At 43.7% G+C, this 25,179-nt stretch overlaps 2 protein-coding genes across 2 annotated transcripts in view; both read left to right on the top strand.

Moving 5' to 3' along the window:
* Positions 1 to 25,179, top strand: part of LOC115324168 (arylsulfatase B-like) — a 99,645-nt gene that overhangs the window by 73,310 nt on the left and 1,156 nt on the right. Inside the window, exons 6-7 of the mRNA XM_040217186.1 lie at positions 5,920 to 6,213; positions 12,134 to 12,579. Coding sequence (XP_040073120.1) covers positions 5,920 to 6,213; positions 12,134 to 12,579 — 740 coding nt within the window. The remainder of the gene's footprint in view (positions 1 to 5,919; positions 6,214 to 12,133; positions 12,580 to 25,179) is intronic.
* Positions 7,527 to 9,023, top strand: LOC121047824. The gene is made up of 2 exons (XM_040503431.2): positions 7,527 to 7,868; positions 8,172 to 9,023. Exons 1-2 carry the CDS (start codon positions 7,527 to 7,529, stop codon positions 9,021 to 9,023), a joined length of 1,194 nt encoding a protein of 397 aa, XP_040359365.1.

The raw sequence follows: 25,179 nt of genomic DNA, 5'->3' as shown, positions 1-25,179 counted from the left end.
TCATAGTACTTAGGGACACCCATGGAGAGGAGGTGCCCAGTGAACTGTGTTCTTTTGTGTTAAATGATGTGTTTGTTAGATCCTTTTCATGCACAGTAACCTCAGATTGTCCGGTATTTATAACTTATGATTTTTTGCCCGGCTTTTCTGTTATCATAGACTGTAAACGTAAATCTAACATTATCGAAAACCTTAAAACCAATACGGCAGCAGGAATTGAAAATATTAATGCTTAGTTTTTGAAAAACAGTATTATGTACCAATGCGTTACCTTATCTAAATCATTTTCGCAATCACTGGAACAAGGAAAATTACCAAAAGATTTGAAGGTGGGGAAGGTGATCCCTCTCCACAAAAGGGGGGGGGGGATAAGCATAACGTCTTTAAAATTTTGCCCCATTTCTTTAACGAACATTCCTTGTAAAATACTTGAGCGCATCATTTATACTAACATTTTCAATTGTCTACACTGAAACTCCTTTTTTAACTCAATGCAACATGGATTTCGAATGTTTTATTCATGTGAAACTCAACTCCTAACCTTTACTCATGACCTTCATGTAACACTTGACGGGGTTCCAGGACTGACTGCATATTTCTTGATTTCTCAAAAGCGATCGACAAGGTTCCTTGCGCGCTGCTTCTTCATAAACTCCATAAACTTAAAATAGATATAAATATAATCTCTTGAATAGAATTGTTTCTATCAGACCGTTACCAATTTGTACGCGCTAACGGAACTAATTCTTCAAACTCACGTTTCAAGTCCGGTGTCCCACAAGGTTCCGTATTAGGTCCATTTTTATTTCTTATATATATATTAATGATCTTCCCACCCATGTACCCTCTTCTATTAGCCTATTCGCTAATGACTGTGTAATTTATAAGGAAATCATTAACGACTCTGACATATCTGCTCTTCAGACCGATATTAACAACGTCAGCCGTTGGTGCGATTATTGGCTTATGGAACTTAACACCTTTAAGTGTAGATCCATGAGAGTGTCCCATCAAAATAACACCTTGTCCCTACTACTGTACTAATAAATCCACCTTACTTTCTGTGTCAGCCTATAAACACTTCGGTGTTCATATACTAAAGACATCTCCTGGAACATCCATGTCGATTATATCACTAACAACGCTATTCGCTTATTAGGCTATCTCAGAATAAACTTTTCCCTTGCCCCCTGTTTCACCCAAACTTCTCCTATACAAAGCTTTAGTGCGCACCAAACTTTAATGTGCAGGTTCTATCTGGAACCTTGGCGTATCCTTAGCATCATCCATTGAATCCATTCAAAATCGCTCTGCACGTTTTATAGTTTCTAACTACCACCGTACAGCCAGCGTCACATCCATGAAAGCGCCTCTATATTTGCCCAACCTATCCTTTCGTAGAAAAATAGCTCGCCTCTGCTTATTTCACAAGATTTATCACTGTAACCCAGCACTTCGAACCTCATTTTTTTCCGAGCCATCATACATATCGCCGCGTACCTATCATCTATTAAAGGTAGGAATCTCCTACTGCATCACCTCCACCTTTTATGCCTCCTTCCTACCCCTGACCCCCGTCGACTGGAATCGCCTTCCGGCATCCGTAGTCTCACTTACTGACGCTGCTGATTTTAAAACCGCCATAACTGATGTTCTTAGTAACGTTCCATAGCGATTTTTTTACCTAGTGTTTTGTTTTTTAGCGTTTTCTTCTCATTTCTCGTTTTGTCGGAACGAAGTGCTTTTGTTCGGTAGTAACCACGGTATAAGACATATAGCTGTGGACAACGCGCGCGTCGCAGATGCCAGACAAGGCCCTGTCCTCGCCTGGTTGCCAGTGATGCCACCATACGGCTCTTGGATAAGCGGCTAGAGGTAGCCTGTCGCGGACCTTGTTTTTGATGATTCTTCGTTGGAGACATGATAGTTTTTAAAGTCGCTCTCTTGGTTTGTCGTATCATGTTGATTTTGGCACATGATTTACGGGTATTTGTTACACACAGCATCGTCACTGACCTCAGTTTTGCGCCTCAACGTCACCAAGAACATCATTATGAATGCGTTGAAGCGGAGAGCTTATTTGAGCGGAGTCCAAGCCAGTGTCCGTCGAAATCAGAGCCAATGCCGAGCGGAAAGCCCAAGCGTGAATTTACAATGACAAAAGCGCACATATTTATACTAGTTGGTTTATTTCTGATCAGTTTCGTCATCTGCCCTGTGGAGACGCTGACAAAAGAGGCTACTGGAGCGTGCGCCACTATATTGAGAAAAGATTCCGGTTATCCTGGTACGCTTTTTGTCGAGGGTGACGCGTGATCAGTGGCTGGCGAAACGGGGCGGCTTAAGAGATAGCGGTCTGAATGTCCGCTTCTTTGATAATTTGACTGCCTCCAACAAAAAGCTGCTCTGGATGACGAAGACAAAGGCTCGTGAACAAGGGTACGCGTTTGCATGGCAGAAAAATGGAACGGTGTTTGTACGAAAGGCGGAAGGCCAGCGCGCTATTAAGATTGAATCCGAGGATGATCTCGGCAAAATAATGTAAAATGGCTGACACAACATTCATGCCCCTTTACTACAGCCAGGATACATTTAAACAGCTTCTGCAAGATAACGTATCGTTTCTTAAAAGACATTTTTCTATTTGTCATTTGAATGCTAGGAGTATTGTAAATAAACATGATGATGTTACTATGTTTTTGAACTCTCTGAGTTACAGTTTCGACGTCTTGGCTTTCACGAAAACTTGGGTCTATAATACATGTGATCAGGTTAGTTTTGAGGGCTATAAGAGCGAAGGCGTATTCAGATCTAATAAAAAAGGAGGGGGCGTTTCACTGTATTTTCGTAAAAGCATAGGGTATAGTGTAATGTCCGAATACTCGCATGTAACTAGTGACTACCAATCGATTGTTGCCATATGTGGAGGATCCGTAGTGGCTGCTCTATATCGTCCACCTTCTGGGGCGATATCCGAATTTATGAATTACGTAGTTAAACTTTTGGAGCATATTACCTCACTGAATTTAAGAATCATACTAATAGGGGACTTTAATATTGATCTGTCGGGCTCGCATCCGCTCTGCCGACAGTTCCTTGATACTATTGAATCGTTCGGGTGCAGTAACGTAATTACTGCGCCAACAAGAATAACTCGGGATAGTGCAACCATAATCGATTTATGTATCACAAGTGACCTACCGAGTGAAACAATCTCTGGAATCTTTTCCTGTCCAGTCAGTGATCACTTACCTATATTTTGCATCCTTCCTTTTCAACGAAAACGCATAGACACAAAGCACTCCGTAGCTGTCACAACTTGTAGGAGTATCAATGCTGCCAATATAACTAAGTTCTATAACCTTGTGTCAAAGATTAATTGGGATGACTTATGCAGTGAAACCGATCCAAGTATATGCTACGACATTTTCATAACTAGGATTAAAGAATATTATGACGAAGCGTTTCCCTTGCGAAATGTTAGAAAACACAAAAAAATAAGAAAACCATGGATCACTCATGATATGTATAGAAGAATAAAACGGCGAGATGAACTCTATACTTTTATCAAAACAAGAGATGAGTCGGTGTTACGCGAATATAAAAAGATAAGGAATAAGCTAAACGCAGACATTAAGAAAGCACGCAAGCAGTATTACGGCGATAAATTCGCGTCCGTTTATAATGATCCTAAAAAAGTATGGAACACTGTGAGGTGTCTTACTTCCCAGTCCCACAATATAATTCCAAATAAACTGGTAATTGATGGTATCTCATATTCGAATTCCTTCCTTGCTAACAAGTTTAACGCTCACTTCTTAAGTTGCGGCGCCTGCCCCACTACATCCGTATCAAGTAGTAGCTTTAAGCCTTATATGTCGCCAGCCGCAAATGCAAATTCAGTTTTCCTCTGCCCTGTGACGGAGGCAGAGATAACGAAGCCCCTCCAGAATTTAAGTAATAACACAGCGGCCGGATCAGATGATATAAAAGCGGCTCCGATTAAGGCAATTAGGCACTTTATAAGCTCCCCTCTAGAACATATCTGTAACACATCGTTATTGACTGGTATATTTCCGGAAAAAATGAAACTTGCCACATAAAGGTGGCCCACGCAATAATATAAACAACTATAGGCCGATTTCTGTGCTACCTTTATTCTCAAAACTTCTAGAGCAGGTAATCAACGTTAGGCTTTCTAGTTACCTTGAAAAAAAATAACAGAATTGTAAAGCAGCAGTATGGCTTCCAGAAAAACAAATCCACGGAAAAAGCCTCGCTATATATCAAAGATAAGCTAATTAATATTTTTGAAACTCAATTATATACAGTAGGAATTTTTGGGGGATTTTCGCGAGGCATTTGATTCGATCAAACATGACATTCTTCTAAAAAAGCTGACGCACTATGGCATAAGGGTCATAACTTGGAACCTAATTCAGAGCTATTTATCTGGACGATCACAATATGTAAAAATCAATGAGTATGAATCGCAACTAATGAAAATAAATTATGGTGAGCCTCAGGGGTCAATTCTGGGACCATTACCTTTTTTTTGTTGTACATAAATGACATAGTAAACATTCCGCAAACTCCAGATATTATACTTTATGCAGACGACACCAATGTGTTTTTTACTGATAAGGATCTGAGTGTAATAGAAGGTTTATCAAACATTTGGTTACGCGAACTTGCGCTGTGGCTAGAGTCTAGTCAAATAGAATTGAATATTAACAAAACAAAATATATTATCTTCAAGCCTGTGCATAAGCAACTCTGTAGTAACTTCTCGGTACAATTTAGAAACTCAGAATTAGAAAGAGTGTCCTCCCTAAGATTTTTAGGTGTCTGGTTCGAAGAAACCTTAAGCTGGACAGATCACATCAATCATATTCGCTCTAGTATATCCAGATCTATTGGAATCTTGTATAAACTTAAACATCTCCTTCCCTGTTGGCTTAAGTGCCAACTCTACTACAGTCTTGTGCAATCTCATTTACATTATTGCTTACTAGTTTGGGGAACTACAACAAAAACAAATCTAGACAGACTATTCGGCCTACAAAAAAACGCTGTTCGTTGCATCGAAAACCTTCACTATACCGATCATTCAGCCCCATATTTTGTCAAATATCGAATTTTAAATATCCATCAGCTCTTTCTTTTAAAACTAGCGATGATAATTATATATAGTACAGCAGTGACCAAAAAAACTTTTGTGACATCTACCACCCTAAAACAACACAATATAATTCAAGAAATGAAATATACACAAAGCCCAAAATACGGACGAATTATGGCTCTCAAGATCTAGCGTATAAAATGCCACAGCTTTTGAACGATCATCCAAGTGTTTTTGAATTAATGAGGAATGCTACTTCCCTTCTTGCCTTCAAAGGTAACATGAAACGTTATATTTTACAATAGGAAATTGCGTTTTGGTTATGCTTTGGGTTGAATAGCGTATAATCAGCTCTGATCACCGTTATTTGTGTTAATTCGCTTGAAAGCTCATTGCTCCTGCCAGTTTGTACTTCAATAATTCATTATTCTGTAGAAGGATTGTTTCGTTTTTCGTTCCGCACAGTGACACATTGTTTGATAAGATATATTGTCGTTTTTTCTTGTGTTCATTTCTAGTCTGTTTTGATTCTTTGCTGAGCAATGTACAGGGTGGTGGGGCCTCGTCAGGTAAATCTGTTTAATTTTTGCTCTCCACCTGAGACTCAAGGAGTCCAAATAAAGATTATTATTATTATTATTATAAGACTTTATCTGGTCGATCGCATCGCGGTGTTCGCCATGTTGCGTGTCCACACCTATATACACGTATCTTACACCGTGATATTAACTCAACTTTGCCAAAATCTCGTTTAGTTCATGATATGCAGCAAGAATTAAAGAGGTGGTTCTTTGAAGGGGCTGTCTACGAGATGGACCAATCAATCGGTCTGGTTATTGAGGCACTCCACAAAAGGAATATGCTGGAAAACAGCATCGTCATCTTCAGCACCGACAACGGAGGCCTTCCCACGGGTCTTGGATCCAACTACGGTTTCAACTGGCCTCTGAGGGGCTTCAAGGCTACCTTGTGGGAAGGAGGCGTGCGGGGAGCCGCTTTTATCTGGAGCCCTCTGTTGCGGAGGTCAGGTCGCATCTCGAGCCAGATGATGCACATTACCGACTGGTTGCCCACTCTGTATTCTGCAGCCGGTAAGTTTGATTTTCAACGAAAGCCTCTCTCATTACGCGAAGAAACGTCGGCGTTGTCCCCGAAAGATTGCCATAAATGTACGTGATCAAGCATTTGCCTGAGAAATAAAACAAAGAAAAGCAGAACAACGCAGATGCTTCGTCACGTAAGCCGGCAAGCTTCTCCGTGCCTGCGCAGTGGGGAGCCTGGTGTCACCGTTGGAGCGAAAGCAAGACGTGCCTCGCTGCTTGTGGGAATGCGCTGCGTGAAGGAATGCTTGCGCATTCCTACACGTAAGCAGTTTTAAGTATCTTCGGCGAGTTTTTTGTTGGAGTTCTTGAAACAATATGGAAGTAGTAGTCAAACAAGAGATGAGGTCGGATGGGGTCAAAGCGCAAAAAAATGGAAAGCAAATCTAGGCGTTTAAACATCCGTACAGAGCGCATTTCTTCCTACTTACCATATCTGTAGTTTTTATTGTAGTACTGATTTTCGGTTGTGAGAAAACGTTTTCCTTTAATGTTTGAGTTTAAGACGCCATCTTCTTTTCTGTCACAGCTATGTTAGGTCCCACCCGGTAGCAGGGTTTGGCGTGCACTTCATTGTATTAGCTTCATGGAGGCTAAAACTAAATATCAATGGCTGGTTAAAACTCAGCGAAATTGGCAGTGTAAAAACAAAACTGCCTTCGCAACGTGGCGCCCCTCGTGTTGAAAGTGTGCGTGGCGATTAAGGGTAATAGCCAATGAGAGATTGGCCCTTTTACTAGAAAGTTGTGTTCTCATATTTTTGTTCCCTCACTGATTCATTTTAATTCCCTAAACGCGATAGCCATATTTGTTGTATATAGTAAAGACGAGTTAGTAGATAACATTAAAATTTACAAACAAATGAAATAACCGGAACGCAAAATGAATGGCCACGAAGTTTGCGAAGAGGCTTCAGTTGCCAAAAACAGTTGTAAAAAAAGGAAAATCATCAAGCTTCATAATTTTATTTTAGCTTGACATTTCACGAATCTTTTGTGTAGTAAGAATGTCTTTTTTGCGAAGTATTTCCCTTTGCTTCATACAATTCCAGTTCAAAGGACATGAAGAAGTTCAAATAATAGCAATAGAGAAATCAAATTGGCTCATTTCGGAATATTTCACAATCCGTGCATTGCCACGGGAAATGTTTTAAGGGCATGTGCTGTTGCTAACTTCAAAAATTATATGCTGCGCTATCCAAGTCGCACTTGCAAAAACGTAGCTCTGTAAACAACTTTACTTGAAAGAAACGTGTTCAGCAGCAAGGTCATGACAATAAGCGTGGGCACGGCGAACAAGCTCCGATGATGACGCCTAATATTCCGCTCCTGTTTACTGTGCAGTTTCTGATCGTGACGACTGACAGCGGCTTTGCAACGTACCACTCGACAACGACCATCACGCCGGCGGCGTCAGCAGGGGCTGTCCTGCTGCGTTTCCTTCCCATCACACTCGGTGAAGATGACCGCGGCGCTGGAGCGACGTTGCAGTTTCTACCGGCTGCTCTGACGTATACGCAAGTCCCACCGACATCGACTTCATGCGCTCGACCTTCAAAAGCCTTCACGCGGGATTTTTCGACCAGTGGGCACGGCGAACAAGCTCCGATGATGACGCCTAATATTCCGCTCCTGTTTACTGTGCAGTTTCTGATCGTGACGACTGACAGCGGCTTTGCAACGTACCACTCGACAACGACCATCACGCCGGCGGCGTCAGCAGGGGCTGTTCTGCTGCGTTTCCTTCCCATCACACTCGGTGAAGATGACCGTGGCGCTGGAGCGACGTTGCAGTTTCCACCGGCTGCTCTGACGTATACGCAAGTCCCACCGACATCGACTTCATGCGCTCGACCTTCAAAAGCCTTCACGCGGGATTTTTCGACCAGTGGGCACGGCGAACAAGCTCCGATGATGACGCCTAATATTCCGCTCCTGTTTACTGTGCAGGTTGGTGTACACAAAATTCCTTATTCTATTAGAAGTAACAACGTTTGCCTCGTTGTATTGCCGTGCCCACGGACGTGCTTGAAGCGTTTTCGCGACTTGTTGCTCCTTCTTAGTGGGGATGTGGAACGTAATCCCGGTCCCATGTCCAAGCCGGAGGCCGAGTCACTTGCAAACATTGAGTCTATTGTTTCCCAGTTACATGCTGGCCAGTCAAGCATCATGAGCCAGTTGAAAGAATTAAACGACGAACAGAAACGTACAAATGACTCAATATCTGCCCTCACAGCGCGTGTCGGGATTATTGAGAGTGACCTCGTAATTTGTAAATCAAAAATGAACTCGGCGGAAGAACTGGAACAAAAACTTGAATCTGTTCTGTTAGAAATGGCATCCCTGAAGCGGCGTTCCGATGATGCTGAGAGTCGTTCACGTCGTTCAAATTTAATTTTTTTCGGCTTCAAAGACACGACTAAAGAAACATGGGCCGAATCTGAAAAACTGGTATTGGATTTGTGCTCCGATAAACTGGGACTTCAAATTGACCCCGCTACTATCGACCGGGCTCACCGGATTGGGAGGTTTAATCCAGCTAAGAACAGACCTGTTGTTGTAAAGTTTTCCCAATTTAAGTTGAAGGATGCAGTGCTGGGTTCAGCTTTCAAACTTAAAGATACAGGTATTTCTGTGAGCGAAGATTACCCACAAAATGTTCAGTTTGCAAGAAAGAGCCTCCTGGATTTTGCCCGCACACAAGGAAACCGTTTCCATCTTCGAGTCGATAAATTGTACATCGGTGAAAAGCAATTTCTTTTCGATTATGAAACAAGTCAAATCTATGAAGCCCCGACCTAGCTAATCCGACATAATGCGCCTAAATCTGCCGCATCAAAACCAAGGACACAAAGAGATAAACACGTGCGTAGTTCTTCTAGTCTTCCAGATTCCCTTTCAGTTCTTTTCACGAATATAAGAAGTGTCATTCATAACCGGGAAGACTTATCGTCACTCATAGACTCATCTTCGAGTGATATTGCAGTTTTGACCGAAACATGGTTTTCAAGTACAGTCCGAGATAATGAAATATTTGACTGTACTAAAAGATACAAGTTTTTTCGTTGTGACCGAGTAGATAGGCGTGGGGGCGGAGTTCTGATTGCTGTAAATGAATGCCTTGAATGTTATCACGTCAATATTGGTACCCCGCTGGAGCTCGTTTGCATGCGTTTGCAATGTGTTTATAAAAATATTATTCTGTGCGCCTGCTACCGGCCCCCCAATGCCTCTGTAAATTTTATTCCCGACTTGCACGATGCTTTGAATGCCATTTGTTCTAGGTTTCCACTGGCGCCTGTGTTTTTACTTGGTGATTTTAACCTACCCCTTATTGATTGGTCGGGAGAATATCCTGCTACTTCTTGCAGCTCTCCCCATTACCATGATTTCCTTAATTTGTGTTCAGATTTTTCTTTTTCACAAGTTGTTACCGAACCTACACGGATTTCCGGTACAACTGCCAATGTGTTAGATCTTATACTTACCACTGACTCCAATCTCGCTTCCTCGATAACCTATTTACCAGGTATTAGTGATTATTCAATTTTGCAGTTCAATTTGTTTACTTCACCGTGTACTTCCAATAAAGCCAGAAAACAATTCCTAGACTACAGTAAGGCAAATTTTGAAGCGATAAATAATGAGTTAGCGGGCTTCCTTGATGAGTACCTACTTGACGTTTCTGAACGTTCCGTTGAAGTTAACTGGAATTTGTTTAAGGACAAGATAAACTCTTTAATTACCTCTTTCATTCCATGCAGGTTCATTGTTTCTAACGTATCGTCACCTTGGTTTAACGTCAAACTTAAACGTCTTTCTAACAAGAAAAAACGCCTTTTCCGGACTGCGAAATCGTCTGGTTGTGATAAGCATTGGGTAGCTTATAAAACAGCCGCAAATGCTTATAAGGCAGCCATCAATGAAGACAAGAGAATCTTTTTTAATGTAACTCTACCTTCTATGCTATCCAATAGTATTAAACAATTTCGGAGTGTCGTAAACGGACCAAAGAGGACTGATATTACGCTCACTGGGGTTGGTGGCATCGACATTCCGAGAGAGCAGTGTGCCTTTGTTTTAAATGATATGTTTGTTAAGGCATTCTCCAGTGACGTTGGGTCATGTTTTCCTATGTATCCAGATTATGATTTTTTCCCCATGGATCCTCTTATACTTGATTATGACGGAATTGTTAAACTTATCGACAATTTGAAAATATCTTCTTCTTGTGGCATTGACAATATTACCCCTAAATTTATAAAGCATAATAAAATTTACATCTCCGTTTATCTTGTTAAAATTTTTGAACAATCCCTTAGCCTTGGTGTCTTGCCAAGTGACTGGAAAATAGGGAAGGTGGTTCCGCTTCACAAGACAGGTGACAAACATAGTCCTCTTAACTATCGACCCATTTCCTTAACCAGCACGCCCTGTAAACTTTTAGAGCACATCATTTACTCTCATCTGGTGAATTTCTTAGATTCGAATTCTTTTTTTTTCGCCTTCACAACATGGCTTCCGCAAATCACTGTCCTGTGAAACTCAACTTTTAACTTTCACTAATGACCTCCTTTCCATTCTTGACCGTGGATCCCGGGTTGACTGCGTCTTCCTCGACTTTTGCAAAGCGTTCGATAAAGTTTCTCACAAACTCCTATTTTATAAACTTAGTAAACTTAAGATAGACCCGAATGTTTTGTCATGGATTAAATGTTTTTTAACTGATCGTTCTCAATTTGTTACTACCAATGAAGCTAAGTCCTCTCTCAGTCCCGTTATATCTGGTGTTCCCCAAGGGTCTGTTTTAGGGCCCCTTTTGTTTCTTATTTATATAAATGACCTACCCATGTGTGTATCATCATCCATTTGTTTATTCGCCGACGACTGTGTAATCTACTGTGAAATTACTAACGATTCTGATACCACAATTCTCCAAGATGACCTATGCGTGGTATCCGACTGCTGTAACCTTTGGCAGATGTCTCTTAATACTAATAAATGTAAAGCTATGAGTGTCTCTCGTGGTATCAAGACCCCATCGTCATACTCAATTTGTAACACTCCTCTGCAGTTTGTGTCTTCTTATAAATATCTTGGCGTACATATTACTTCTAACATGTCATGGAAAGCTCATACTGATCACATTATCGCTAATGCTAACTCTATGCTTGGGTATCTCAAAAGAAACTTCTCTTCAGTCCCTATGTCCCTCAAACTAATTTTATACAAAACTCTAGTTCGCTCAAAGCTCGAGTATGCTGCAGCAATCTGGGATCCCGGCCAAACGACGCTCATGAATAATATTGAAGCCATGCAAAATCGTGCGGTGCGTTTCATTTTCTGCAATTATCACCGCACTGCTAGCGTATCATCTATGAAATCAACTCTATCTCTGCCTCTTCTTTCACTACGACGAAAAATATCATGCCTATGTCTGTTTTTCAAAATGTATCATTCTAACGCCTCGCTGAAGGACAAACTACTTCTGAGCCCATCTTTCATTTCTCCCCGCATCGATCATCGCTTCAAAGTCGGCATACCTCTTTGCAAAACCTCGGCATACATTGACTCCTTCATTCCTCGAACGTCCTCCGATTGGAACCACCTTCCCGCATCTTTTGTAAACATATCATCAGTTGATTTATTTAGAGCTGCATTAGTTAATCATTTTTGCTAATACATATTAGGCTGATCTTTTCTTCTCTCTAGCAGAAGTGCATTGTTGGCCTTTGCTTTGCTTTTTTATGTTTTTGCATTGTTGTTGTTCTTGTCCACCCCCTCTGTAATGCCCTCTGGGCCCTGAGGGTATTGAAATAAATAAATAAAAATAAATAAACGTCTTTAAAGTTATCCTCACGCTAGCGTTCTTTAAGGAACCTCTAATATCTTTGATATTTTCATCCTTTCAGGAGGAGATGTGTCAAGGCTAGGTGTCATTGACGGAATAGACATGTGGGAAGCGCTTTGTGAGGACCTGCCTTCTCCGCGCCATGAGATCCTTCTCAACATTGACTCGGCCGCTAATTCCTCGGCGTTAATCGTGGGAAATCGTAAGGTGTTTCTCACCTCCACCTTCCCTGACGAATTAAGATATCATCGCAGCGAAGTTCCAGGAGGCACACGACCCGTTGAAGGCCTGGACGAAATGATGCTGAAGTCTCGCACCGGAACAGTGCTCAGGGACTTCTACAAGGTTGAGAAACTGTCAATTAGGCCTAATTGGCGTCAAGAGGTAGTGGTGAACTGCTCTCAGTACAACCCGGGAAGCAATTTCGTCGCCAACAGTTCCCCCTACTACTTCGACATTCAACGGGATCCCTGTGAGCTTGAAAATTTGGCAGCTGTCAATGCGACGGTAAGATAAGTCATAAGGAATATAAAAAAAAGTAGACGGCGAATTGACTGCCGTGGACTTACGCCTTATGCAGTATACAACGCAGCTGATTTCTTACTCATTTGTTTGATGCGTTTCTCTGCCATATCTTTAAAAAATAAGGTTTTGTTCCGATTTTATTTTAAATGTTTATATATGCGAGCCTGTTATGAGCGTAATCTAAGTTATATTAGATAAATAATGCAAAAAGAAGTGGCACAATTTGTTATATAGATATTTTAATCAGGAAAAATACATTATGTCATACACGCAGGCTAAGCTAATTGAAGTGTCTGGAAAGGAAGAGTTAGAGAAAAACGTAGGGCAAGGCGTGATCTGCTAAGCAGACCATCCGGCCTGGAATGCTCTGTGTTTTTTTCCATAAAAGAGCATTTGGGAATACGCCAGACATACTTCTGCTTAAAACTTTAAACCTTTCGCTTTAAACACAGGGATTGAACAGGGTGTCTTCCTGTAGAACGTACAAAGCCATAACATACTAAACTTAAGCGAATTGTAAGCGCCAAGGGAGATGCTGTTGTTAATTCCTTCATTAATGTGGCAATTTGGGCAAGTTGGTACATGATCATAGACAGGCACCGAAAAACACAAGAACAGGAAAGGACGTAAACACTGTAAGCGCCAGTTTTTACGTCTGTTCTTGTCCTTGTGTTTTTCGGCGCCTGTCTATGAACAATGTTGAATCCTCGTCACGAAATGATTTGTTCCGAGCGTGATCTTCAGTACCCGTCGGCTGCACATTTATCTGCTTAGGACTCATATAATCAGTGGCGTAGCCAGGATCCTATTTCGGGGGGCGGGGGGGGGGGGGGGGTTTACAGCTTCCTCCTCCCGCTCCAAGATACTGACCCCCCGACACTGTCTTTTTGTCTCCGTGTCAAGACGAGTGCTCAAAGCGAACAGTTAGTTTCATTCGCCAAGAGCATTCCGTTTTCTTTAGCTTACTTTGAGATAGCTGCGACACCCTGGATATGCTTTGAAAGACGATTCCTTCTACTAACGTAGATTAATTTGACGACGTTGCAAGCGGGGACCGCTTTTCAGGTCTTGACCGTAGAGTGAAGCCACGGCTTGCGAGTCCCGCAATATAATATGAAAGGTGGAGAGGGTGACTTTTTCAATTTTTTTTTATTAAGGGCAAAAGGGGAACAGTTTGCGAAAAAATGCGCCAGGAATTAACAACCTTTGTCGGTCCATACTGTGCCTTAGCCGTTAAGGCATTGCACCGGACTGAGAGAGCTTGCGGGTTGAATTACCGCTCCTGGCCCAATTTTTCGACAGCTCTTTTCCTTTCGGCTCTCTTTTTGCGTCGCGCAAAAAAATATCACCCTCCCCTCCAGTCCTCATTTTCTTTATTACTCGTGGATGTACTTGTCAATCATCACCCTTCTTATTAGACTATATACACTGCAATATCCACGAACCACATGAAAAAGAATTGATTCCGCTAGGTGGTGTACAGCGAAAGGAACTCCGATCGCCGTCGGCAAGCAACCTAGAGGCGCGTGTCTGTGAGTGCATGTGCGCGGACAATGGGGGAAGCTCCGCCGGAGCAGATCCCGCGCCCGTGCGTCCGTTACTGCGCGGAAAGGTACGCTGCTCTTCGGCGTGCTAACTTTCGCGCCAATGCTTCGGCCAATCAGACTTTGTCTTGGTATCTCCGGATTCCCGGGTATGGCTTTGTTTCTCCCGCCGCCGCTCCTCCTTTCCTGTCCGGAGCCGCTGGAGAGGCATCTGGAGGGGGCTCCAGGCTTTCCAGATCCAACGGACGCACCGCTCATCGCAGCTTCGGTAGAGATTCTAAACCACTGTGTGCTGACGCAAGGTTCTTCAAGGATGGCTTCAGCGAAGCGGCCATAGGTAATGCTGGACCATTTTTTTAGATGAGAAAGTGGTTCTGCTACTCTCGATGCTCCTACGTCCACAGCAGAAATAATGAACCACAAAGCAGCGTGTCCTAAATCCACCTTTTGCGATGACGTCGTGGGCGAGGCACGCAATGTTTCCAATAATGATATTGGACTGTGCGTCCTGACCGGTCCAAAACGTCAGAAGATCAAGGACGACGAGAAAAGGCGCTGATTGCTCATGAACCCCTGGAAGCCTGGCAGGAAGTATTGTTTCCCTACACTGGGAAAACTCAAGCCGAAATTCCAGACTCAATGGACAGAAGAGTACCCCTCGTTGGTATACTCGAGGTGCCAAGGTTTGTGTCCTCTTTGGGCAGGAATGTTCGGGAAAAGGGAGCCACGAGAAACTCGGCGGCTTGGTGCTGACTTCCTTCGTGCGTTGAACGAGTGCACTAGAGACCTTCAAAGCACACAGCTAGTCCAAACACAACAAGACGGCCGATCTCGACGCCGACAAATTAATACAAGCCGTGCAAGGAGAGTCAGTAAAAAAAAAGGTTGAATTTCGCTGCACGGCGTGCAGAGGCAGACTAACCGGAAGAAGCTAATGCCAATTAAAGAAGTATTATTTTGCGGGAGGCAAGGCATAGCGATCAGAGGACACCGTGACGCCGGACCGCTCGCTCTGGAGAACCCTCTCGAAAATTACGGCAACTTTCTTTCATTGGTGTGCTTGAAACTTCGCAGCGGGGACGACCGCCTCAGAGATCACCTGGAGACAGCACCATGGAAACACGGCGTACCTGAGCCCACAAATACAAAACTAAACCTCGCTGGCGAGCAGCATGCTGGTTCAGCAGACTATCGTAAGTCGAGTAAAAAGTGCGAAGTGCTTCTCTCTGCTTGCGGACAAAACAACAGACATTTCGGTTAAGAAATCTTAATAACATTGTTTGTACTCCATTTCCAACTAAAAAGCTCTCCGGCACGCATCTCTTAAACAATGTAGAACTACCGATTGAAATTGCTCTAGCGAAAGCCATCAGGAAAGTTTCGTGCAGCACGAGTCACGCAAGATATAGCACTTATAATTTTTAAGTGAAAAAGTAACCAAAGGTCAGTGCAGGAGTGTACGTAGTAGGTAAGGGCGACGACGAAAAATACAAAAAAAAAAGCTTTCAAATATTCCCGGGCCTTTTGCTTGCTTCGCTGTAAACTACGTCCAAAAGTGATGAAACGGCATGTCTTCCCTCTAGGCGTACGGTCCGACACCCAACAGTGGACACTGTCACAACCGCCATATTCCGTCGAGGAACGTATCCTTTGCCGGTTACCAGTGACGAGTCGGTGGGCATTCAATGCTCAGCTTCCACCGGCGTAGAGAACCAGAAAGAGCCCCGAATGCAAGGCAAAGTCAAATGCAGGGCAAAGTAACTAAACTTCTGGCCATGTTACGAAAATCGACAACACAAGGGAATAAATTAAGAACCTACAACGTGAATACAAACGAGAGAGAAAGAGAGTTAACAAAACGCCTTTGAGACTCGCTACGAAAGCAAGTTCACGAAGTCCAATATTCACCGGCACCCATGCAATGGTCCGCAATCTCCTCCCAATGAGTCTTCTGAGGTCCGAAGGGGCGACGCTGTCGGAAGCGTTTTGACGCGCTGGTCACAGCACAGCCCCGGCAGTCGTCGTGCTTGCCCGGTCGAAACGCGTGGGCCGCGTCGTGCTTGCGCGCCCAACGCGTTTCGAACACGAGATTTGCGAGACGCCCGCAGCTCCTATCCTCGCGGCGCCTTCGTCGCCCCCGTCACGGTGAAGCTGTTCGTCGCTACCCCGGTGGAAGACAACACATTTTTTCCTCACGTGGTTGCAGAAGGAGGCGGCAGAGAGTGAAAACCGCATGCAGCGGGTTTTGTTTTTACTTTACGGTCAGCGCACCGAAGGCTACGTTAGCTCCTCGGTGCACGACCTTTTTCGTTGTCTTCGTCGACGGCGCGCCGATCGTTTTCTCGAAATAACTATAAGATGACGCAATTCTACCAGCTGGGTGGCAGGGGCTTGCTGTACAGAATGCTCGGTAGCTACTAGAGTCATTATATGCATTTCAGTGTAAACATTGAAAGAAAGCATAAGTCTTTTGTAAATCTTGTAAAATTGACGATGGGGTACGCTTTTCTGGAACCAAGCAGATGTCTGTCTGCGTGCGGTACCTGCTGGACGACAAGCTACAAGAAGACTTCCTGGCATTCGTAGAGGTGACAAATCTGCCTGGACAAAAACTGTCTTCGACCCTTATGGCGTTTCTTAGGGACAAAGGTTTCGGCGCCACCTATTTGTGCGGCCGAGGATATGATGGTGTGGCCAAAATGTCCGGCCGCCTAACGGGGTCCACTGTGATCCAACGGGAGCACCCCGCGGAGCCCTCTATATGCATTGCGCAAATCACCCGCTCAACGTGGCGTTTTGGTGTTCGTGCAGTGTCGTCGAGATGCGTAACGCGTTGAGTGTGGTGCAGGAAGTCTGTGTTTTTAGAAGATCTGCTCGTAGGTCAGCAATGCTCAAGGAAAATATGAAGGAGCTGCACTCTGAAACGACGAAGCGGCGACTTTTAGCGCTGTGTGAAACTCGTTGAGTTTAACGCCACGAGGCCGTTCAAACATTTGTCGAGCTCTACGAAGCTGTTGTGTTGTCACTTGAGATTCTGCAGCATGAAGCTGGTGGTGGCGAGGCGTCTGCAAATGCCCATCAATTACTGGCATGTATTGTGACGCCAATGTTTACTGTCAGCAATAACATCACCGCGGAGGTGCTTTCGTTGACGTTGCTGCTCTCCAGGCAGCTCCAAACAACCTCGCTCGACGTAACCGGCGCCCTCAGTCATGTCGATAACGTCGAGGCCGCTGTGCAAGAGCTACGTCAATCCTGCGTTTCCGCGGTAGTCCAAGCCACCGTAAGCATGGCCGAGGCAGCAAATGTGGAGATTCGAATGCTGCGAATCACGAGCCGGCAGCGCGACCGCCAGAACAGTCCGGCTACCGACGCGGAGGACTATTTTAGACTTTCACTTTTCCTTCCCTTCGCGAATGACGTGATCACCCAGTTAGACGAACGGTTGAAAAAGCAGCAGAGCACTTTGGAATTTCTTTCTTCTCCTCTACCAGAAAAAACCTCTTCCTTTATCTGTCCTCCTGACGCTGAGCAGGTTTCAGCCGTGTGCTTGAGCCTTGTTTCGATTTCGGAACTGCAAGGAGAACTGCTTGTATGGGCGGCCAAGTGCAGGAGGACGAAAAACAAAACGCCCGCCACATGTGCGCCACAGGCCGTCGCACTTTTCCGGAGGCTCTGTTTCCAAACGTTCACCGTCTCTTAAAACTACAACAGAAGCGGAGCGCTCGTTCTCTTCTGTGCGTCACTTGAAGACGTATTTGAGGTCTTCGACTTGAAACCACCGATTGCTAGAACTGGCTCTCCTGAATGTGCATCGCAAGATTGAGGTCCATGCGGAAGACGTCCTTGGCGTTCTCTGTCGTGAGCGTAGGAGCCTGCAGCTTAGTGTGGGTGAACTGTTGTTCAATCTTCAAAAATCAAGCTTAGGGGTTTTCACACGCCGAACAAAGGCTTGGCCGAATAGGACCTCCATGGATTAGCTTAGACCACCAGGGATTTTTACCGTACGGTGAAATGCTGTACACACTGTCCATTTTGGTTTTACCCAGGTGAATCGAACCTGCGACCTCGTGTCAAATACGTCATTTGATGTAACGACTGTATATAGCATCTGTAAATTAAGTTAAGTCTTGTCCAAAGTAGTGCTAGCTTTTCAAGACGTTATATTCAATTAATTTCTATCATTTGTATTGATAGTACCTATTTTTTTATTTCACATATATTTTAAATTGAGTGCATGTATATTTGTTTCACATATTCATTTATTTATTTGAGAATACTGCTGGCCAACTTTTGAGGGCCAAGGCATGATAAGACAACATCAGAAACCGTCAATGAGTCGAATGAACACAACAATTAACAAGTAGCTTAGTAATTGGTGACAAAAAAATGCATCAACTGCACTCGCAAATAAAGCGGTAGAAGCCATCGCCGTCACACTTGGGGGCAACTCATTCCACTCGCAAACAGAACGAGGAAAAAAGGAGTATTTAAAAACATATTTTCTGCAGCGGAACTCAAGCAGCAAATCTGGTGCTTCTGCCTTGCATCACGACTCGCGTTATACTGCGAATAATCATCAAAATTTAAACCAGCTTTATTATAAGTTATATTATGAAAAAATTTCAAGAGATTTACTTTCCTTCGACATGGTAGTATAGACACTCTGGAGGCGGTGTACAACGGCGACACGTGTGAATCTTTGCCGTGTCGGCTGTAAATAAACCTAGGAGATTTTATTTAAGGCCTTCCAATTGGCCAATCAGCGATGGCGAGTGCGGGTCCCACACAGTGTCAGCATATTCCAGCAAAGGACGAATCAGCAATTTATAGGCTGTCAGCTTTGTCGGAGGAGTGCAGTGACACAATTTCCTGCTTAACGACCACAGTTTACTTGAAGATTTTGTAATAATCTGCCCAGTATGACTATCCCAACTTAAGTTTGAAGTGATAGTAAAGCCCAGATACTTGTATTCATTACCTACTTCTAAGGCATTTGAATAATTCGAAAATAAAAAAGATAGGCACTTTCTTTAGCGCAACGTACATTTTCACATAGTATTTCTTGACGTTCAGTTTCATTCGCCATTTTTGATTCCACAAAGAAATCGTTTTAACACTCCCTCCTAAGCATTCTTGGTTAGATACACAAGATATATTTGAAAACAACACACAGTCATCAGCAAAAAATCGGTACTGCATCGAGGGATTATCAACTCGCAGTTCATTGATAAAAAAAAAAAAAAAAGTCACGGTCCGAGTATTGAGCCCTGGGGCACTCCAGAAAGAAACATTAACTTTTTTGATTCAGCATTGCCCACACACACAAACGGTTTACGATTCGTAAGGTACGACTCTATCAACCTCAGAAGGGGATCGTTGCCGAACACTTGCTTCAATTGATGCAGTAATTTGCGATGCGAAACCCTGTTGAATACCTTTGAAAATTTTAAGAAGACAGTGTCGACTTGACCATTGTTATCAATCACTCAACCAAAATCGTAGACCGAATAAAGCAGCTGTGTCATTGTCAAAAAGCCTCTTCGGAACCCTTATTGATAATTTACTAAGAAAGTTTCATACCAGTAACGATTCAAGAACGTTACTACATGTACTCAACAATGACACTGGTATGTTATTGCAAACACTTTTTTTTTTGTAAACTTTTATATATATGGACAACCTTGACTACATTCCAAACTTGAGGCACGTCACAAGTTTTTAAACTGCGAGAGTTAATGCCGTAAAGAAACGTGAAACACCATTCAGCCTACCCTCGTAAGAAAGCGTTAGGAATTCTTATTTATTAGAATGGAAAGTTGGGCTAGTTGGTAATAATCAATACTAAAAAACAGCGCGAATAGCACACGGACAGCGCGTCACACTGTGTGTTCTTTTCTCTTTGTTCGTGTGCTATTCACGTCGTTTTTTAATAAGGAATTCCATTTGGGCCACTCGACTTTCCAGTGTCTTATTGCAAAAGACTGTTAAAAGTACCGCTTGTAGAAAGCACCAAGTCACTGATTCCACAACCTTCATGATTAAATGAAGGTAATATACAGTTATCAAAGGTGGAGACAGAAGAGAAAAAATAATTAAGCTCACTTGCGATGCTCGCTTCATCGGAAAACGTCTGCCCGCTGTGAATAAGCTCCTTAATCATCATCACACTTTCTTTTTTGTTATATAAGCCTAGAACTTTCTTGCATTTTCTATCAGAAAGTTGTGCATCGTGATACTAAAGCACTGATATTCAGATGTGCGCACAAGGGTGCGTAGCTCTTGGCGAAGAAAAGGAAGCACAAATTTTGAATTTGGTTGGAACCTATCTACTCGTTTTATCTTGCGTTTTAAATATAAAACGTTGCGCGTCACCCATGGATGGTGCCTGTTCCTTTTTGCCGGTCGCTCTGGAATAAACTTATCAATTCATGTAAGGATGACTTGCTTAAAAAAGAGCCAAAGCTTATCTACTGAGTCCGGGTTCGCATTGTAAAACACAAGAAATCTGTCTAGAGCTACCTCCAAGAAGTCTATAATATCGTTATCATTCACCCTGTTGAAATCACAATAAAATTTTGCTTCGATTTTATTGTGCGCATGCTGCGGTGCAGATAGGTCCCATACAACTACTGCATGGTCAGATATGCCGTCCCTGAGTGATACGTCAAGAATACTTATTGTAACAACTTCAGATGAAAGCACGAGGTCAAGCAAGGATTCCCTACCATTTGACTCACGTGTGGCACTCTTGACCTCTTGACTTAAATTATTACCAAAGGAAATAACAACAGAAAGCCTAGACTGATTGGATACCCAAGTGGGCATCACGCAATTCCAATCTGTATCTGGCATATTAAAATCATCGGCCATTACTATACGTGAAGATTGCTTGGTTTTAGTTAGAAGAAACTCGAATAAACTCTGTAGGACATCAATACTGGCCTCAGGACATCTATAGTATACTGCTCCAACAAGTAATCATTGGCAACCAAAACGCATAGAGGCTCAGACCATTTTACAGTCCTGGCGTTATTCCAGACAATTACTTCAATAAATTATCCTTTGCTGCATCCGTTTCTGCTTGGAGTGCGCGATTTACCATGCTCCCGGGAGGAAGGGGGGGGGGGGGGGGGTTGTAACTTTTCAATGGTATATTTTTTACAGTTTATGAACTCGCCAAGGAAGGCTCGTAGCCCCGTCAAATTGTTGAAAACTAAGTTTTACTTCGGACTCCAGTATCATCACGTTAAACGAGATGAAAACTGAATAACACATTACAATATAATTTTATATGGAACGCAAACACAGATAATTTGCCAATGTAACTTTAAATATTGCTGTCGGTGCGCTAGCGCGGAAGGGCACATACCCCAAATACGTTGCTGAGGAATTGGTGTCTGTGTAGAATTTCGAAAAGATATCATTTCAAAACTTTCTTGCTCCTAGAATCGTTTAAGGTATTTCTATAATTTGTCTATAGAAATGTTATTTAAGTTCAAAACGTAATATTTTTCTGTTATACTGAATAACTTTTAAGCAAACCTTTAACTTGTACCGCAGTCAGACCGGCTCGGTTAAAAAGCTGGAAAGGGTTCAACCGTGCAACCACTACAAGCGCGGCATGGTTACGGATTGGCAACAAGTTCGAACGGCTGGCACCACCTGCACGTTGACAAAGCTCTGATCTTTGTAATGTGAAGAAGTAAAACAAACAGATGACCGTCTCGTAGATCCTCTCATCGACCGAGCATGTTGTTACTTTTAGGCAATCTGGTTTCTATGGCACAACGCATTTCTTTAGAGCAAAGCTGAATGTGTCCCGGCGATGAGGGGCTGGGGAAATGGGAGGGGGGATACTGAGATGCTAGAGCTGTGGTGGGAGGTAGGGGGGGTTGCGTGAGGACTTCAGAAATGGTAAAAACGGAGAGCGCTAAGAGGCCCGCGTCGCGCGAAAGAGGAGTAAAAAGAGTGCGCTCTGGGCGCCTCTCCTTAGCTCTGCCGTGTGATCCCTTGATGCAAAAAATGGATATACGACGACTGGTTCAATGAGCACAAAGCTTCCACCGCACTGTCAACTTAAGGCTGGTATAGCTACTAATAGGTACTGTTGGCCCGAGCCGCCCGAGCTGCTCAAACGAGTCGGAAGTTGACTGCGAAAGAGCACTCAATCGCCACACGTCGGCGATACTGTAGCCCTGCGCGAATAATAGTTTGATTATCCGCGTCCGATCGGCATCCGCAAACTTTGCATCCGTATCCGAACCGCATCCGGAAAATATGGAACCACATCCGACTCTGGCCAGGCATTCATTGTATATCATAACATCAAGCGTGAATGAAAAACAAAAATACTAATAGCACTTTTTAGGTTGTTTGCTTATCTTTGCACAAAGAAATCTTCTGATCTCCATACAAAGGGAATATCATTTTATTATTATCAGTTTCATTGTATTCATATTAAAAGCGATCAGCCTTCCCGAGGCACTGGGCGTCGAAGGAAAAATGATCTCAGTTATGTGACTGTCCTAGGAGTCTGCGACACTCTGCCCATAAGAAGCGCACAAAAAGGATATTTTTTTTATACTTTGTAACATATATTTTATGCAGACGCGTACTTTTGAAACATAAAATTTAAAAAGGCGTTCCTAAATTAGGATATTTTGGTTCCGTCAAACAATTAAAAAGTAAGAGAGATTCATATTCGTTCGGCTACGACGCCCTGGCGTCGTAGTTGCACGAATATTAACTATCAGACTTTTTGACTAGGACCCTAAGCATACAAAAAAGAAACACACAGGCAGTTTATGGGCTGCCTATGTACGTGCGCTGTTGATTCTGAAGCTTTACGAACCGTGGCGCCACAGGGTCGCGCTCGCTGTCGAGGCACTTTTGTTTTTGGAATCATGACCACACTACTTTGCGGAAGGGGGGAGGTTTCTTCTACTGTGTTGTGACTTCTACGTTTGAGGTTTTCCTTGCCCGGAGAAACTTTTCGCTCTTTCTTGCCAATTAACTAGCTTTCTCGGGACGATTAATGCCCTGCATCCTTTACTTTTTCTATAGATAACATTTTTGAAGAAAGGCAACGCACTGACTGAAGCGATCTTCAGTGAGAATCAGATCTTTCTTAGGATCCCTATCGTTTCTTCGAAACGCGTTTTGGTGAAAAAACGTTTTGTGAAAAAATTTTCATGAACATAAATTTCGTGGACACACGGTCTGTTGACGCTGTGCGTTTTGTGGGCACATGCGCCTGAGATGTTTTGTCGACAACGCATTTCTTCACTAAGCCGCTAAAAGCTAGCGTGCGATTCACTAAGACGTGCTTAACCAAACCGTGCCCTCCTCCCCCCTGTAATCCAGGCGAGACGCAAAAAGTTTGTTACAAAAATAGCAGGGTTGTGTGCGACGAAACGTCTTAGGTTTTTGGGTGGAACAAACACGGGAAGCTTTTCGATCAAATGTCGCAAGTCGACGAAACGATCTGTATATGGAACGTCCGTCGGCGAACTGAATGCCACTGGGCAGGAATTTAGATCAGGATCCGCGAATATCCGCATTAAACAGCCCTTGACATCCGTATCCGATCAGCAATCCGTCAAAATTTGTCTAATTTTTATCCGCAACCGCCCGTTTACTTCCGAAATCCGCGGGTAATCCGCGGATATGCAGGGCCCGATACCGCACGCGAAATCCCAGATGTGAAGTACGGAAGCAATGCGAAAGATGCTCGCTTTTTTTAGTATGTCAAAATGGTGAAAAGGGAGGCAGGAGACCCGATTGGTACGGGTTGGAAGCGGTCTCAGGCTTCTTAGTCGACCCCTCCCCCCTCCCCCCCCTTGGCTACGCCACTGAATATAATAAGTAGCGAAACATATTGAAACATTACGATACACTGCTAACCGCGCTGACTTCATCCGAGAGTTGTGACTGTGATCAGCAAGTATTGAGCTTTTCCTAGGCGGACGCGCATCTTCATGCACTGATATCTTACGTATAATTTTTACTGAATTACATTTAATATATTCACCACGGGCTAACGTAGAGAGCATCCCCGAAAGACGTTTCCGGAGTTTTTGACCAAAAAAATAAACTGGGCCTCCCCACACGCAGTTTTCGCCAAATTGTAGCCCTTCCGGCCAGGACCGGAGGCCAATTTGTTATAAGCAGCCGTTATCTTATCACAAGTTTTACGTGGTTTTTAAAAGTTTCAATAGCAAAATGCGGTCCGTATCCGGTCGTTGAGGCCATTCCATGCATTCCTGGGCTTCGACGGCCGTCATGTTTCCTATGCTTTTGTAGACTGAGGGAGGGAAGGAGATGAGAGCGCACGGGGATCTCAAAATGCCGAGCTCTGGTTGGACTGATTTGTTGACAGACCTGACGCTAATGACTTTCGTCGTCACTGCACTCATCGAACGTGCTCGAATGCGAGAGCCAAACGTCGGACGCCGGCGTTCTGACGCCTTTGACGCGTGCAGTGGAGATAAAGGCAGCTAGCTTTAGGTTCGCACATTAATCATACCAACAAAGAACTCGGCGTTCTGAGATCCCCCCATGCGCTGCTGTCTCCTTCTCTTCTTCAGTTTCTCGGCGCATTGGTAAATTTTGAAAGTAGCATAATCATCCAGAAAACAGTAAGGATTGAAGCTGAAATATGGTCCGGACCATTAGTGCCACATTTGTGCGGAAATTGAGCGTTAGGCAATGCGTAGCTTGTTTCAGAGCGGAGCTCTTAGGCGCCCGTTTCCGGCTTGAGCGGCGTTGAGGTCGCCGTCGCCGTCAACGTAACCGTGAGGTCACGTGACCCCCGTGAGGTCACGAGGGTCACGTGACCTCACGATTACGCCGACGACGACGGCGACGCCTTCGCCGCTTGTAGGGAAGGGTAGCAGGCAGTATGAGAAGGTGAGGAGGGGGGAGGAGGGGTATACTTGGGTATACCTTCCCCTCAGTAGCCTTCCCTCCTCCTCCTCAAGAGCTGCGCTCTAATTCGGCGTTACAAGGAGTTGTGAACGGCTTTCATTTTTTTTTT

The sequence above is a fragment of the Ixodes scapularis genome, unplaced genomic scaffold, assembly GCF_016920785.2.
Source record: "Ixodes scapularis isolate PalLabHiFi unplaced genomic scaffold, ASM1692078v2 PGA_scaffold3__209_contigs__length_174095766, whole genome shotgun sequence".
In the NCBI taxonomy this organism is placed as follows: domain Eukaryota; kingdom Metazoa; phylum Arthropoda; class Arachnida; order Ixodida; family Ixodidae; genus Ixodes; species Ixodes scapularis.
This window is presented reverse-complemented; position numbering and strand designations above follow the sequence as displayed.

Coding starts and splice junctions, on each gene's coding strand:
- LOC121047824 (XM_040503431.2), top strand. CDS start 7,527: ATGATGACGCCTAATATTCCGCTCCTGTTTACTGTGCAGTTTCTGATC. Junction 7,869..8,171: donor CGCTCCTGTTTACTGTGCAG/TTTCTGATCGTG, acceptor TTTACTGTGCAG/GTTGGTGTACACAAAATTCC.